This window comes from Bufo bufo, chromosome 3, assembly GCF_905171765.1.
Source record: "Bufo bufo chromosome 3, aBufBuf1.1, whole genome shotgun sequence".
In the NCBI taxonomy this organism is placed as follows: domain Eukaryota; kingdom Metazoa; phylum Chordata; class Amphibia; order Anura; family Bufonidae; genus Bufo; species Bufo bufo.
This window is the reverse complement of record NC_053391.1, coordinates 439,113,124-439,130,109: the sequence shown is the minus strand read 5'-3', so window position 1 is coordinate 439,130,109 and position 16,986 is coordinate 439,113,124. Positions and strand designations below refer to the sequence as shown.

The following is a 16,986-nucleotide window of genomic DNA, read 5'->3' as shown; positions in this document are numbered from 1 at the left end:
CACATGGGGAATTATATACATAACAAACAAGTGTGAAACAACTGAAAATATGTAATGTAATATTCTAGGTTCTTCAAAGTAGCCACCTTTTGCTTTGATTACTGCTTTGCACACTCTTGGCATTCTCTTGATGAGCTTCAAGAGGTAGTCCCCTGAAATGGTCTTCCAACAGTCTTGAAGGAGTTCCCAGAGATGCTTAGCTCTTGTTGGCCCTTTTGCTTTAACTCTGCGGTCCAGCTCACCCCAAACCATCTCGATCGGGTTCAGGTCCGGTGACTGTGGAGGCCGGGTCATCTGGCGCAGCACCCCATCACTCTCCTTCATGGTCAAATAGCCCTTACTTTCAAAGTTTTCCCAATTTTTCGGCTGACTGACTGACCTTCATTTCTTAAAGTAATGATGGCCACTCGTTTTTCTTTACTTAGCTGCTTTTTTCTTGCCATAATACCAATTCTAACAGTCTATTCAGTAGGACTATCAGCTGTGTATCCACCTAACTTCTCCTCAACTCCACTGATGGTCCCAACCCCATTTATAAGGCAAGAAATCCCACTTATTAAACCTGACAGGGCACACCTGTGAAGTGAAAACCATTTCAGGGGACTACCTCTTGAAGCTCATCAAGAGAATGCCAAGAGTGTGCAAAGCAGTAATCAAAGCAAAAGGTGGCTACTTTGAAGAACCTAGAATATGACATATTTTCAGTTGTTTCACACTTGTTTGTTATGTATATAATTCCACATGTGTTAATTCATAGTTTTGATGCCTCCAGTGTGAATCTACAATTTTCATAGTCATGAAAACAAAGAAAACTCTTTGAATGAGAAGGTGTGTCCAAACTTTTGGTCTGTACTGTATGTATATAGATATATATAGATATATACTGGGGCTTAGCCTACTGCCCACCCTGCAGTATTTTTACTAATCACAAATAATACCAAGTTGGCTGGCTCAACAGATATCAATTGCACCAATATGTAGTATTCTCATCAACTTTTACTGACATACAAAAAACTACACTTCATACAAATCATACACATTAATTATTGAACTGTCCCTTTAAATGCGGAGCTCACGCAAACATGTTTAAAAAACTGCAGTTGTATTCTATTCCGTTCTTTCTGGGCAGGTGATCTATTATATCGGATGATTAATCTTTTAGTGACTTTCTAATTTCCTCTCTTCACTTGTGTTGTACTTGGCGTACTCTTTATTAAATGGTTAAATTGCGTTTATACATAGTGTGGTATTTGTTGTACGTGTTATTAGATTGTTAGGTACTGTCCAGTTAAGGTGTTAGTTGTAGTTAGCGATACATGCATGTATACACACTGTACTTCAAGTGTCCAATTTAATTGTTACATGTTACCGCGTGTTATCGTGTGGTCTATGTGTCCTCTTTATTCAGTCGCAGCTGATTTCGCTGCTAACGCTGCTGCCCTCTTCTGCGTGTTACTCACGCGGTCTTTGCCGGTGTGTACCTCCACTATGTTGCTGCCTCATGTACTTTCGGCTTGGCTTCCCCTCAGAGCGTACTTCTCGCGCGTGTGCAACAAGACTGTCAGGACGCCAACTTCTCTGAGCTATAATCTTTATCAGTCACTACGGATCGATATTCACACTGCCCTTTAATAAACCAAACTCTTTTTGAAACAATAAAGTTTCTTCCTCAGTGGTATAGCAAACAATGATTAACCTTTTGGGCCATGACGTCCTAACAATCTAATAACACGTACAACAAATACCACACTATGATTGGATGCAATTTAACCATTTAATAAAGAGTACGCCAAGTACAACACAAGTGAAGAGAGGAAATTAGAAAGTCACTAAAAGATTCATACTCCGATATGATAGATCACCTGCCCAGAAAGAACGGAATAGAATACAACTGCAGTTGTTTAAACCATTTTTTAAACATGTTTGCGTGATCTCCGCATTTAAAGGGACAGACAGTTCAATAATTAATGTGTATGATTTGTATGAAGTGTAGTTTTTTGTATGTCAGTAAAAGTTGATGAAAATATTACATATTGGTGCAATTGATATCTGTTGAGTTAGCCAACTTGGTATTATATGTGATTAATACTACTGTATGTTCCATACACCACTAACTGCACATGTCACTTGGATGCGGCTGGAAGGTGTCACTTGTGCCAACAAGATGCCAACACGTTAACACTCAAGTACACTATGAGAAACACTGCACTCTCTAGCATTAAGTTGACTTTTAGCACATTTGCTTTAAAAGGGTTAACACAGCCAAGCAATACGTTGTAATATACAAATGTTAGGATCCTGGAATTTAATATGGAGGGATCCTCATGGGATTTTGATCATCACAGGTCATTATGTGAGGGTTTTGGCGGAAATTTACCCGCCAAAATTGATGGTCAGAGTGGCTAAATGTAGCCTTTGTTGCTGGGTGAAGGTCAAGGGTCTGGGATTGGTTAGTTAGGACACCTATGAGGGCTAGTTGCTGGGCAGATTAATTGTTGATGCCCAGCAACAGTTGAGGCATTGGGTGCTGAATTGTGGGGAGGGGGATTGTTTGTGTATATATTGAGGTGGCTGGCGGTGTTTTAGCTGTCAGCCAAGCCACAAGTGTGGAGCTGCACCCGCCAGCCTTCTCATTTCTCGGTATTGTCACGACTGCTTTATTAGAAGGAGGGGTAAAGTCGCTCACTGAAATGGTGAGCGGACGAGTTTTATTCTGGTATTTTGGCCGAGCTTGTGGCTGGTCTAATCTGTGGTATTAAGCTAGATGGTCCGAGTTTATGGCTGGGCCATTATTTGGTTATTAAGTTATATTGGTACATGGTTTTAATGTTTATTTGGTTTAAGCTGTTCTTTAATAAAGCTGGTCGTGGCCAAAATCTTCCACCATATAAAGTGTCCACGTGTCTTATTTATTTATGATTTGATTTGGGGCTGTTGGTAAAGAAGGGTGTTGCTGTATGTAGAGTGGTTATGATCTATAATCCCATGTACAATTCTCGAGAAGTTTACAGAAATGATGAAATAGCAAAATGGTTATAAAAATATAAAAAGGGATGAAATAAAGATAAACAGACCTTCTGCTATTGTCTGACCCATTTGGTCTCAGCCAGATCCCCTCAACCCTCCCATCGGGACATGAGGAGGATGGCTAATCTTATGCACATCATGTCTTCGCATGGCAACCTCTGAGCAGGATAATATGACCAGCACGTTTCCCAGCATATTTTTTACCAATCTAAGGTACTTTCACACTAGTGTTTTTCTCTTCCAGTATTGCGTTCTGTCACAGGGGCTTAATACTGGAAAGGAACTGATCAGTTTTATCCTAATGCATTCTGAATGGAGAGCAATCCGTTCAGGATGCATCAGTTCAGTCCCTCTTACGTTTTTTGGCCGGAGAAAATACCGCAGCATGCTGCAGCTTTCTCTCCAGCCAAAAATCCTGAACACTTGCCGGAATGCCAGATCCGGCATTCATTTCCATTGAAATGTATTAGTGCCGGATCCGGCATTAAAATTGTAGCATTGACGGATCCGACACGGGAGAGAAGGACCTGGTATTTCAATGCATTTGTCAGACGGATCCGCCTGACAAATGCCATCCGTTTGCGTCCGGATTGCTGGATCCGTCGGGCAGTTCCGGTGACGGAACTGCCTGCCGGAATCCTCTGCGCAAGTGTGAAAGTACCCCAAGCATGCCAAATATCAAATTTTAGTCATTTGAACCTACCGTATATTCAATTCTGTCTGAAGGTCGAAATCTCTGGTGCTTGAGATAAGAGAAGCATGAAACTTGGGTTATGTCAGGCCTGTCTTTGGACTATTTTATATCTTCAGTTTCCCTTTATACATGACTCCAGACATTCTTAGAAGCACTGGATGGGTTGGAGATGTGCCAGCTCACGTCAAGATGTTCATCTTAACAGCCCTGTAAACTTAGGTTCCCGTAGGCTTTTGTATCTTAGCTAATCAAATTATCTCCTGAGAGAGTATCTGTCCAGGGTTGTTTAATTAGAATTTCAAGGGGTTCTTGGCTTTTCTATCTATGGTATGTTCTATCTTCAGTCCTGTGGAAGGAAGATTGTTTGATAAGCACTTACCAAGCCCTCCCTCCGATGCCACAATCTCCGCTGCACTCACAGGCTGTGGACTCTTCCGCCTGGGTCCCTGGATACGTACGCTTCTTTTCATGTTCAGGTGCACATGGCTGGCATCAGCGGAGTGAGGGACAGGCAAGTACTTAATAAACAATCTTTTCTCCATGGGGCTGAAGATAGAATGGATTTTTTGTTTTTAAAAGCCAGTAGAACCCCTTTAATTCATATGATCTAAACATCTACCTCCTAACATAGTGCATCTTCATAAAACATACAAAAATATTTAAGATTGCTTGACTTTATTAAATGCATTCTCTTTCTCAAAAAGGATGAAGAAGAGGAAATCAAACTGGAAATCAATATGCTGAAGAAATATTCCCATCACAGAAACATTGCCACTTATTATGGTGCTTTTATCAAGAAGAGCCCTCCGGGGCATGATGATCAGCTGTGGGTAAGTGGAATATCAGTACCCGTTGGACACACAATGCTCCACCCACAACCTGGGTACTTAATGTACGCATTAACCAATTTCTATCCAGCCAAACGCCCCCCATTACCCACAGTACATTTGCCAGACTAATGGGTTTGGCAACTGCTCTGTAGGTAATGGAAGGCCTGTTTGGTCTGCTTTGGTTGACCTCTTCTTTGGTGACATGTATGCATTAAATTAAGAGGTTCTCAACACATTCTGCTTGGGATAACACCATCCTTCACAATTCTGTTCAGAAGAAAAGTTAGTTATATCATGAGCATTAATAAAGTTACATAATGCTAAAGCACACCACTGTTTTTCTGGTAACATTTTCTACCATTTGATTTGTCACATACCTACCTTCCCATTTGAAAAACTAAAGTTGGACCCAAGATGGCGACATTCAAGATGATCACTGTGTTGGTGACATGGCCTAACACAGGCCTCCTCAAACTGCGGCCCTCCAGCTGTTGTAAAACTACAACTCCCACAATGCCCTGCTGTAGGCTGATACCTGTAGGCTGTCCGGGCATTGTGAGAGTTGTAGTTTTGCAACAGCTGGAGGGCCGCAGTTTGAGGATACCTGGCCTAACAGATTCCCCCCTACTTTTGGATCATCATCTGCCAAACCATTTTTATATATGGGTGTTTCTTACCTTTGAGATGCCCTGTAAATTGCTAGCTCATTTGGATGACTGCCATCTCTCACACCTCCACCATACGCATTCTCATGCAGCTCAGCTAAGCATACATATGTCCCTAACTGAGAAAGGAGAGACAGCTACTGACAGACATCTGGCAGCGCTTTATCTCCCTGAGAATAAAAGAATTGGGTGGCTGAAATCCAATTTGCCTGATCCTTTTCTCACCCTGTATTGGGGCAAAGTCAGGAGTCCCCCATGCACATTAGATAGTCTGCCATTCCACCAACATTGACAGGTTTGATCAACATTAAGCTATCGTGTATGGCCAGATTGAGTGGCTTCTTAATGTCTTTTTCTGAAAAACGCTGCTTCGACTGTAATTTTTTTTTTCTTGATCACAGACTGATGCTGGCCAATAGGAAATTGAAAATGCACCTTACAATCATCTATTTTTTATTTTTTTTTGTTTTGTTTTTTTGTGGCATTTTAAGACCATTTCCTAGTGGTTTTGCCCTCTTGACTTTTTTATTGTTGTAAATGGCAGCCTACTCTGGGTGTGGTGCCTTTGAGGTTTCCCGTAGATTTCTCCATAGGCATAAATAAATATGTGAGAAAAGGGGAAATAAAAAGGCGACCCCAAACACATGCTTGTACTACGTCAGAGTTTGATGGCATTCTTTTACACACAAAAACATAAAACATATAGGTAGTGTGGCAGCAGCCTAAAGGTGCCCATACATATTAGTCTAAAGTTGATTATATGGGAAGAGGTTATGCAAATGAGCTCTTAGCAAGCTCTGCCTCTAATGCACCAGATATAACGTAGATATCCTATAAGTCAATGTTCAACCTTTTAAAAGGCCTGGAGACATGACTTGAATAATAATAAAGCCAGTATCACATCTGCAAACAGTTGTTTTGGGGTGATGAGTACTGGCTTAACTGGGTGAGAGGCCTAAGTCAGGATTTAAGAAATACAATATCTCCTTAAGAAGGGGCACATGGCATTATAAATCCTAATAATGCTATGCACTCCTGCATGTCCAGAACAGAGAATCACACTCGCACATGGAGCGTGATTACCGCAATACACTCGCCCGTGTGAGCCCTTATAGGCCCTGTTTCAAGGCCTTTTAAAAGGTCGACCATTGACTTATAGGATTGCTACGTCTGGTGGCATTAGAGGCAGAGCTTGTTAAGGGCTCATTTGGATACCCATTTCCCACATTTTCAAAGGAGAGCTGCCTGGCCTATAAGACTCCTCATGCTGTTTAAGGAGCTCTCCATATGGAGATATTGTATTCCCCAAAATCTAAATTTTGATAAAAACAGACCATTTTAAACCAAAACGAACATTTGTCTGGTAAAACTTAATAATCATCTTTAGCCAATCGATGACAAGCTGTCGTTGTTTGAAATGAAGTTGTCCTTTCTTAAAACCTTTGTACTACAGTAGAATTAAAGATATTTAGTTCATGAAGCTCTTTGAAAGATAGTGTGGCAGTCGATCGGTTCCATAGAAAACGCATAGACTAAAATGTGTACGGCCGTGTCTGCAAAACCATTGCTTACCAGAGGACTGTTTGTTCAATGGTTGCTCAAACACCAACCTCCTTCTGTCTAATGTGTATCACCAATTTAGTGTGATGTTAAATGGTCACTTGATTGTTTACGGACAGTGTGGAAGCAAGCATCCCCATTCTGTAAATTTGTATACACTAGATCAGCCATGCCATACTGTGCTAATGCTTTTATTGTTTGTTCCTCAGCTTGTCATGGAGTTTTGTGGTGCTGGCTCAATCACTGACCTGGTGAAGAATACTAAGGGGAACACTTTGAAGGAAGATTGGATTGCTTATATCTCACGTGAAATCCTGAGGGTGAGAATGAATTTCTGTCTTTTTATGTACTCCTGAATATATATATATATATATATATATATATATATATATATATATATTATATTATATTTTTAAACCTATTACTCGCTTTGTTAAACATAAACTTCTAAAGAGAAGTATTTTAAATCCATTTTACTATATAAAGTTAAATTGAGCAATAACATTCATGTAAAATTTAAAGGGGTTAACCAGGAATGAATAAGGGCCTATCCTTAGGACTTGGACCCTCACCGATCAGCTGTTTCAGGGAGCTGTCATGCTCACCAGAGCTCTGGTGAGGCAAGGGGCTTTCTGCAATTCTCCATGCAATATGCCGTACATTGTACAGAGGCTGTGCTTGGTATTACAACTCTTTCCCATTCACTTAAAAGGGTCTTGAGCTGAAACTTGGCCATGTGACTGATGTATGGTGACATCACATGGCCTAGGAAGAGGCCGGGACACTCACTGAGCATGGCTGCTTCTAACAGCTGATCGGCAGGGGTCCTGGGTGTCAGAATCCCACTGATCTGATATTGATGACCTAGAGGATAGGTCATCAATATTAATTACCGGCTAACCCCTTATCTTGTAAAATTGCACAGTAGTTTTAGTATCTGAGCAATAATATATTTATAATGTACATAAGCTAGTGACCCCATTTGCCAATTAGTTCCTATAGTCTGACACAGAGCATGGCATGGATGTGAAAGATTATCTGTAGTATATAGTATAGAGTTTGAAAAATGTATAAAATAAACAAAAATTTGATTCTCTCTTTCTGCCTCATGTAGGATAGTATGTCCTTTTTTCTTTTTCTTTTTCTTTTTCTTTTTTTTTTTCTTTATTTTTTTTTTTTCTCCCTAAACAAACGGTATAATGTTTAGCACATTTAGCTTATAGCTTATATATTGTTTAAGAACAGTGAAGCCATGGAGGGGCCACAATGCCATTCACCATTTTATGTTGGACACAACTGACACGCGCTGAATTGACAAAAAATAATGCGCCAAGAAGGAGTTGTTGAAAGGAATGAAACTTTATATGTGTGAATGTAATGATATATGTAAGTGATTACAAAAGGATAAATTGATTGGTAAAAACTGTACAACTGAAAGGAGGTTCTAGTACCCTGTTAGGGTGCCTCTAACCTGGATATAGGATGAGATATGGTTGGACATGGAGGCATACAGGTTCTTTATGGTATCCACAAATGTTGCAGCCGGGCCTGTAGTTCCTGCAGTCATAGGTTGCTGAAGCTGGCGTCCCAGCTAGTCCCATAAATGCTCGATTGGAAATAAATCTGGCAACTGGGCAGGCCATGTGTTGTAGTCTGATGGAGACATTTCTGGGAAACCCTTGTTATGTATGTGGGCAAACATCATCCTGCTGAAAAGGGCCATTTGGAGGCCCTTCCATGAGAGGCGACACGTGGCTGCAGGATGTCTTGCGCGTATCGTTGAGCTGTTGGAGTGTTGGAGTCCCTCATATCACTGCTAGTGGTGACTCACTGTAGTACGTGATGGCTTCCCAGATTGTCACACCAGCAGTTGGAGCAATGTGTCGCTCTACAGCAAAAGCAGGATTGAAGCCATCACCACGAGGCCTCTACACTCAAACCCGACCGTTGTCTGATCCCAAACAGAACCTGGATTTGTCACTAAACGCGAAGCTATTCCAGTCAATGGCAGTTCAGTTTTCTTGTCCACGACACCACAGCAAACTAAGGTGACAATTGCTAGCAGGACCTGTAATGGTTGCTATGACGCCAACTTTGATTCTGCTAAGTGCCTGAAAATTGTCCGGGCAGAGACAAGGTTGTGTAATGAAGGTGCCACCTGTGTCTGGATGGTGGACAACCAAAACTGTGGGAGCCGTTCGCGCTTGTCTGCGGATCAAACAATCAACTCTACTGGTGGTCTGTCTGGGTCGTCCGGAGCCTGTTCACCTGATGTGTGTGCCCTCACATAACCACTACCTCCCAACATCCCCTAACAGCTAGGTCAGAATGGCTTAGGCTACTTTCACACTAGCGTTGGGGGCTCCGCTTGAGAGCTCCGTTTGAAGGGGCTCACAAGCGGCCCCGAACGCATCTGTACTGCCCCAATGCATTCTGAGTGGATGCGGATCCGCTCAGAATGCATCAGTCTGGCAGCGTTCAGCCTCCGCTCTGCTCAGCAAGCGGACACCCGAACGCAGCTTGCAGCGTTCGGGTGTCCGCCTGGCCGTGCGTAGGCAAGCGGATCCACCCAGACTTACAATGTAAGTCAATGGGGACGGAGCCGTTTGAAGATGACACAATATGGCTCAATTTTCAAACGGATCCGTCCCCATTGACTTTCAATGTAAAGTCTGGACTCGTTCTGAACGGATCCAAACATCTGCATTATAGGAGAGGATCCGTCTGTGCAGACACCAGACGGACCTGCTCTGAACGCAAGTGTGAAAGTAGCCTTAGATAGCGAGCAGTTTGTCAAAACAAACTTTCTGCTTTTGCCAGTTCAATAATGTATCCCCTCTCAAATTCTGTCAACGGTGAAAAATGCCTGAGTGCATCATAGAGACATGTCTAGCAGTCGACGATCTCTCACCAAGAGGAACACTACCAAAACGTAGCCACTGAGAGCCTTTTTATAGGGTATCGGGAAAGCACTTTTACTCCCTCTTGTGGCAAGGCTCAGTGTCTAATGAGACATAATTGCATGCCGGGTTTTGGAGCAATTTGAACTTTATATTTGGGTGCATTTTTGTTGTTGTCAATGTGTGTGTATATATTGTATGGTGTATAGTGAGTGACTTGTTTTTGCACACAGTGCAATAGGCAGTTGTAAGCCTAATGCAGAATCTATGAAATCCAACCTGCCAATTCTGCATCAGAGGGGAGACAGATTTTTACCACACACTTAAAGTTGTTGGTTGATGCTCTCAAAAAAAATCTCAGATCTGTTGCTAGCGTTTCATAACAAAACCCAGAAACATTGTAATATATCTTAGAGAAAAAGGTCTCTTTCCCCATGTCCTTCCCCTCCTTAAAATTGTCTGTTGAAATTAGTCTGGAGAGAGAAGACAGACCGCCAGCTCACTGAAGGATCCGATTACTTGCTGCCCATAGGAGTCTGTAGTGAGATGGTAGGGGTGGGGATGAATGAGCTGCTAGAGGAAGAACAAGGCATTTTTTTTCAGATAAGATATAGAACAAGGTTTCCTATTTTACCTGTACCATTGGTTACGTTTGTTGAAAGTACAATTACCTTTTCTTTTAGTGTGTAATGAAAATGATTTATATTGAAATACATTTGGGGCAAGTTATCGGGTTTATGTGCTTAATTATACTTTTTCTTATGAACTGCGATCTGCAGTTAAGGTGCATTCATCCGTTCGGTTTTTCTTTTTGGTGGGAGGGGAGAAACTATCAAAGCTAAGTCTGTCCTTTGTGTCTCAACTTGTATGTCTAATGTGGTTTCAGTCTTGATTTTCATCACATTGATTGCCAAATGCATCCCGTTATAAATAAACTAGGATCAGGTTCCATTTAAGACAAAGGATCGTGAGTCATTGTCTCTGTCTTAATTTTAACAGACCGTTTTCTTACACTGACTTGCTGAGACATTGTATCTTTTCATCAGGTTGGCTATAAGTTCTCACTATGCTATATCTCATTTGTTCTTTTAAGGGCTTGGCTCATCTCCATGCTCACCACGTGATTCACAGGGATATCAAAGGACAGAACGTGCTGCTGACGGAGAATGCAGAGGTGAAGCTGGGTAAGTGACATTAAGCATATTCTAACTAAGTATCAACACATGAAAACTAAACCTGACAAACTATGATTTGTGGATATTTTTCTCTTTATAGACTTTCGTTCTTCTTGCACCAGTTTATAAAGGATTGCTTAACCTGTCATACTCTCATGGTTGATGGTGCGTTTCTGTTGAGAGTTGTGTTTCAAGCCGCTTTCAGACTTTGCCAAGGTCCTAAGCGATTGGCTAGCTCAGCGTGCCCTGATAAACCAATTAAAGGGAACATGTCATCAATTTTCTGTTTAACTCACCAAAGACAGCATAAAGTAGTGATAGACACGCTGATTTCAGCGGTGTCACTCATGAGCTCAAAGAAAGTTGTTGCCGAGAACCAGCAACATAATTGTTGCAGCCCAGGCCTTTTAAAAGAGTCAAATCTGCCTGAGAAGAGTCCTGGTTATTCATAAGCTCCTGCTCTCCCCGCCCATCTGCTGATGTCTTCTAGGGAGAAAAGTAAGGAGAGAACTGTCAATCATTAGAAGATGGGTGGGGAGAACAGGACCTTATGAATAACCAGGACTCTTCTCAGGTAGATTTGACTCTTTTCAAGGCCTGGGCTGCAATGATTATGCTGCTGGTTCTCGGCAACCACTTACTTTTAGCTGCTGAGTGACACGCCGCTGAAATCAGAATTTCTGTCACTAATTTATGCTGCACTGAGTGAGAGCAGCATAAAATTGATGACTGGTTCCCTTTAAGAATGTGATGTCTGATCGGTGCAACCTGATTGAACTAGGGCATTGGTTTCCTGCAACAAGGAGTTTCTATACATGTTGTCGCATTCTGTGCAGCTTAATTTTATGCTGCACAGAATAATTAATTAATATTTTAAGCTTAAACACAATTTCCGAGCAAGTGATGCCATTTTTATTTTGTTTCTGTATTTATTGGCTGGGGACTGCATGAGAGAAACCCATATTTGTGTAGCACACCACAGAAATGCATCTGACTTGATTACCGTATAAATATACCTAGTCCGCAGACAGACCTAGGCCCCACTATGTCTTGTGATATATACTTAGAGAGGGGAGAGTGAATTAAAATAGAAAGCAAGTCATCCAGGAACCCACAATTACTTAGTGACGGAGGGTTAAAGTCAAGGCACAGATTGTCCTTCTTTAGATCAAGCAGAAATAAAGCTTGTCTGCAGTTGGACGCCTGGCATGGTCTTGAAGTGAGTGTAACACAATGGATGGAATTCATTTATCCATTTCTTGAAGCGATTATAGCATAGGTGATATTTCAGTAGTCTTGAAACATTACTTTTTCTTACTGACCTATTCAAGCTTTTGGTAAAAAATATATACATAGGAAATGCATACTGTATGAGCTAATCCCAAAACACCTTTGTAATGATTTCTATATTTTCATAAGGTGCCATAGATAAGGCCATGTAAACGAGCCTTTGGGGACATCACATAACTCTCCATGATGATATATTCTTTTCCTTTAGGTAAATTTAATGTACTAATGCAGTGGTGCAAACTGATATTGATTTCACGTCGGCCTATGAATTTCTAATGAGGCTTTAGCACACTTTGCAGCTTGGAGATCAGCTGACTTTGCAGCCTTTAACTCGAAATGTTTTATTTCAAGAGATCAATGTCTTGTGCTCATGTGTCTTCTACAGTGGATTTTGGTGTCAGTGCTCAGCTGGACAGAACAGTAGGCCGCAGGAATACATTTATTGGTACACCATATTGGATGGCCCCTGAAGTTATAGCCTGTGATGAGAACCCAGATGCTACCTACGATTACAGAGTAAGTTATTTTCACTTTAGTATGACAAAAAGATGTACCTGTTGGTGTATTTCCATCCTGTACATGTTTGTGTTGTGCAGATTGAGGAACATTGGAGCAAGAGACTAATGTAGTGCAGTCTGTAGAGGAGACACATCTGCACTGCATGCGTGACAGATTGTTTTCCACGAGAATTGCTTGGGATATGTCGCAGGTTATTATCCACTGTGACCTAAAACCTTGAATAATGCTTGCACAGAAACCTTTCTCTTAATGAAGATGATTTGAATACTTCATTCGTCCATAATGATCATGATTTTAGAGGCACTGATTTTGATTTCTTTCCTTTTACAGAGTGACCTTTGGTCTTGTGGTATAACTGCAATTGAGATGGCAGAAGGGGCACCCCGTAAGTTCTTATGAAAGCATTGATGATATGATAAAGCCTTCTACACATTTTACATTGTGAAGTAAAATTTACACATTTGTTTGTTTTCCAAGCTCTTTGTGATATGCACCCGATGAGAGCACTATTCCTTATTCCAAGAAATCCTCCTCCGCGGCTAAAATCCAAGAAATGGTGAGTTTCTGTTGTCGGGTGGCATCATGTGCGGAAAGATGCTGTTCACGTTTGCCATTAGATTTTGCATAATTTGCTTATGTGGGACACAAGGTGTTAAGAAAGTAATTTGTTTTAGGTTTGGGATTCACAGGGACTAGAAGTCACGCGGGAGTTGCTAAAAAAAAAAAAAAAAGCTGCGATTCCAATGTGACTTCATTTATTCTTGATGGAGTAAGGGTATGCAATGGTATGATCTCCACAAACTTTCAATTTGCCTGCTTTGCCACCACTTTGAAGGGAATAACTGTACATCCGGTGACTTAGGATGCCTTGCACCTCAAGCCTCACACGCCGATGATCGGGTGAACACTTGTTCCTGATCATTGACCTGTAGAAAAATGTCTACCAATCAGCCAACAAATGAGCAGATGAGACTTGCTCTATTATCGACTGATTGATACTCGCGTCTCCGCTTAGAGGAGAGTTCAGCAGAGGAGCTCTGGAAACTGGGTTGTCAGATGGCTAGTCTCTGCAAGAACAAGGAAAAAACATAATGCCACATAGCAGAATAACCCCAATTCATTAGGAGGAGGCTGGGAGGACACAATGAGCAGAGGTGTGGCTAGGCTTTCTGGCACCCGGGGCAAGGATTCAGCATGGCACCTTCCTGCACTTACCTCCCAACTTTAGTAAATAAGAAAGAGGGACTATATAAGTGGCATAGCGTGCACAATTTTTTTTATACTAAGCCACACCTCTGACTATACCCATTGCATAACTATACTCGCCCAATCCCACCCATTCCCCTTAGGGTTATGGGTGTATAGCTTAAAACGTAACTTTTTAAATAATATCCTTCCGAATATTTTTACACCTGTTGTGTTTTGTTTTTTTTAATGAAATTTTTGAATGTATAAGGCCCCTTTCAGACGAGCGGATGTCACATTGCGGACTGCAGTGCAGCACCCGGCCTGACTTTCCAGCACTGCCGGGGTCGTATAGCTTTATATTGATTTATGATGCTATGTAACCCTTAGAGGTCTGGAGTGTACTGGAAAACACTGACATAATACTGTCAGTGTTATCCAATATATTCCGTAACTGTAAGGCCTCTTTCACACGACCGTATGGCTTTTTCAGTATTTTGTGGTTTGTTTTTCACTGATCCGTTGTTCCATTTTTTGTTTCCGTTGTGTTTCCGTTTCTGTTCTGTTTTTTTTGTATGGCATATACAGTAATTACATAGAAAAAATTGGGCTGGACATAAAATGCTCAATAGATGGTTCCGGAAAAACGGAACGGATACAGAAGACATACGGATCCATTTCCGTATGTGTTCTGTTTTTTTTGCGGACCCATTGACTTGAATGCACAAAGCCAGTCTTTTTAAATGACCCCCAGTATGTTACTTGATAAAACCTATCATATGCTACACGGCGGTACCGGTACACCTTGCGATAAATGAAAGAACCAACTGGTCTTACCGCATCCAGGGTTTTGCTGGTGTATAAGCGTGATGTCCGCTGGAACCTGAACAAGGTCACTGTGCTGTCCGAGGAAAAAGAATAATCGCATAAAAAAAGGGCTGGTAACTGTCCCTGTTAAATCAGTGTGCTTACCCTGAAAGGCCTGTATTACACCAACAGATTATCTAACCAATATCTGTTCCATCAGACCAATAGTGAGTATAACAAAAGATCTGTGCGTGTAATAGGCCATCTGACCAATGATTGGTCAGAAAATCTGTCAGATAATCTGTTGGTGTAATACAGTCCTAAGACCTAGCCATCCCAATGTATAACAGGGTAATCTAGATTGTTGCCTTCCTCTTAGTGCTACCACACTGTAGGATTGCCCATATTGTGCCTCCCTCGCTGTAGGTATGCCCACATTGTGCAACCCTCACAGTATTAATGCATACATTGTGCCCCCTCAAAGTGGTAATTCTCTCATTGTGGCCCCTCACAGTATTAATGTCCACATTCTGTCCCTTTCAGTCTTACCCGCTCCAGATCCATTAATAAAGGAAAAAAAAAAAATTATATATTCTCACCCGTTTCTCCTATGATCGCACACATTCGGCATTCCCCAGCAGCAGCCGCACAATGCAGACACACACACACTCACACACACACTCACACACACACACACACACACACACTCACACACTTGCTGGCTGTGTAGGAGCCTGATTTTCGGGCCTGCACCTCCTCCCACAAAGTCTAGCACCATCTAAATCAGGGGGCTTAAAGTACTTTTTGTAAAGTTCCACACACCTGAGTCTGCTGTAGGATGAAGGTCCGAGCTGCAAAAAAATATATAAGGAAGGACATCACCATTGGTGTGTAGCGCTGCATTATTATTATTTTTTACAATAATCCACACCGCCAAGCCGACCTAATCTAATTTCTGCCGACCAAACCGTAAGAATGTCCTTTCAGTGCCCCCTAACAATAATGATGCCCCTTTAATGCCCCTCAAAGTATATCCCTTTAGTGCTACACAGAGTATGATACTCTTAAGTGCACCCTCACAGCAGGGTAATCCATTAGTGCCCCCACACATTATGATGCACCTTAGTGTCCTGACACATTGTGATGCCTCCTTAGTTCCTCCCCAGAGAGTATGAATACCTTAAGTGCCCCCTCACAGTAGTAATGCCCACTCGGTGCCCCTTCTCAGTTGTAATGCCCTTTTCACAGTAATAATCCCCATTGTGCCTACTTCATAGTAATAATCCCCATTGTGCGCCCTTCATAGTAGTAATCCCCATTGTGCGCCCTTCATAGTAATAATGCCCAATGTGCCCCCTTCAAAGTAATAATGCCCATTGTGCCCCCTTCAAAGTAATAATGCCCATTGTGCCCCCTTCAAAGTAATAATGCCCATTGTGCCCCCTTCAAAGTAATAATGCCCATTGTGCCCCCTTCAAAGTAATAATGCCCATTGTGCCTCCTTCAAAGTAATAATGCCCATTGTGCCCCCTTCAAAGTAATAATGCCCATTGTGCCCCCTTCAAAGTAATAGTGCCCATTTTGCCCCCTTCAAAGTAATAATGCCCATTGTGCCCCCTTCAAAGTAATAATGCCCATTGTGCCCCCTTCAAAGTAATAATGCCCATTGTGCTCCCTCCAAAGTAGAAATCCCCATTTGGCCCCCTTAATAGTAGTAATGCCCTTTGTGCCCTCTTCACAGTAATAATGCCCTCTGTGCAATGTACCCCCTTCAGAGTCAGTGCTCCAGACTAAAAAAAATACCTAGTAGCCATTGGCTCCTGAACTGAAAAATTTAGGAGCCAAATAAAATTTTTCGTCGCCAAATCGAAACAGAATCTAAATTTTGGTATCGTGACAATGCTACGCTGATCAGATCGGCGTAGAGTTGTTTAGATACCAAAATTTTGATTCGCTTTCGTCACCATAAAAAAGTATTGCGATACTCAATACAGCGCAAAAAAAAAAACACCAAAAAAAGACGCGTGCATTTCGCATTTTATGAAACGTTCGGCCCACAATAGAACAGTCCTATCCTATTTTTTGGGGTGACAAGGTGACTAAAAAATGGCGAATACTCCCTGCATAGGAGATATTTTTTAATAATTTAATAGTTTGGACTTTTCGGAAGCAGCACTATGTAATGTTTATTTATTTATTGTTTATATATTTTATATGTAAAATTGGGAAAGGGGGGATTTAATTTTAATATTTTAGGGTACTTGGTTTTTTCATTTCCGGCATAGAGTTCCGTCCTAGGGGCTCTATACCAGAAAAGAACTGATTAGGCATATC

At 41.6% G+C, this 16,986-nt stretch overlaps 1 protein-coding gene across 1 annotated transcript in view; it reads left to right on the top strand.

Annotated features, from left to right (window-relative positions):
* MAP4K4 (mitogen-activated protein kinase kinase kinase kinase 4) overlaps positions 1–16,986 on the top strand; it is a 158,851-nt gene that overhangs the window by 78,909 nt on the left and 62,956 nt on the right. The window contains 6 exon segments of the mRNA XM_040425023.1: positions 4,426–4,551; positions 6,986–7,096; positions 10,770–10,860; positions 12,527–12,657; positions 12,991–13,045; positions 13,138–13,216. Coding sequence (XP_040280957.1) covers positions 4,426–4,551; positions 6,986–7,096; positions 10,770–10,860; positions 12,527–12,657; positions 12,991–13,045; positions 13,138–13,216 — 593 coding nt within the window.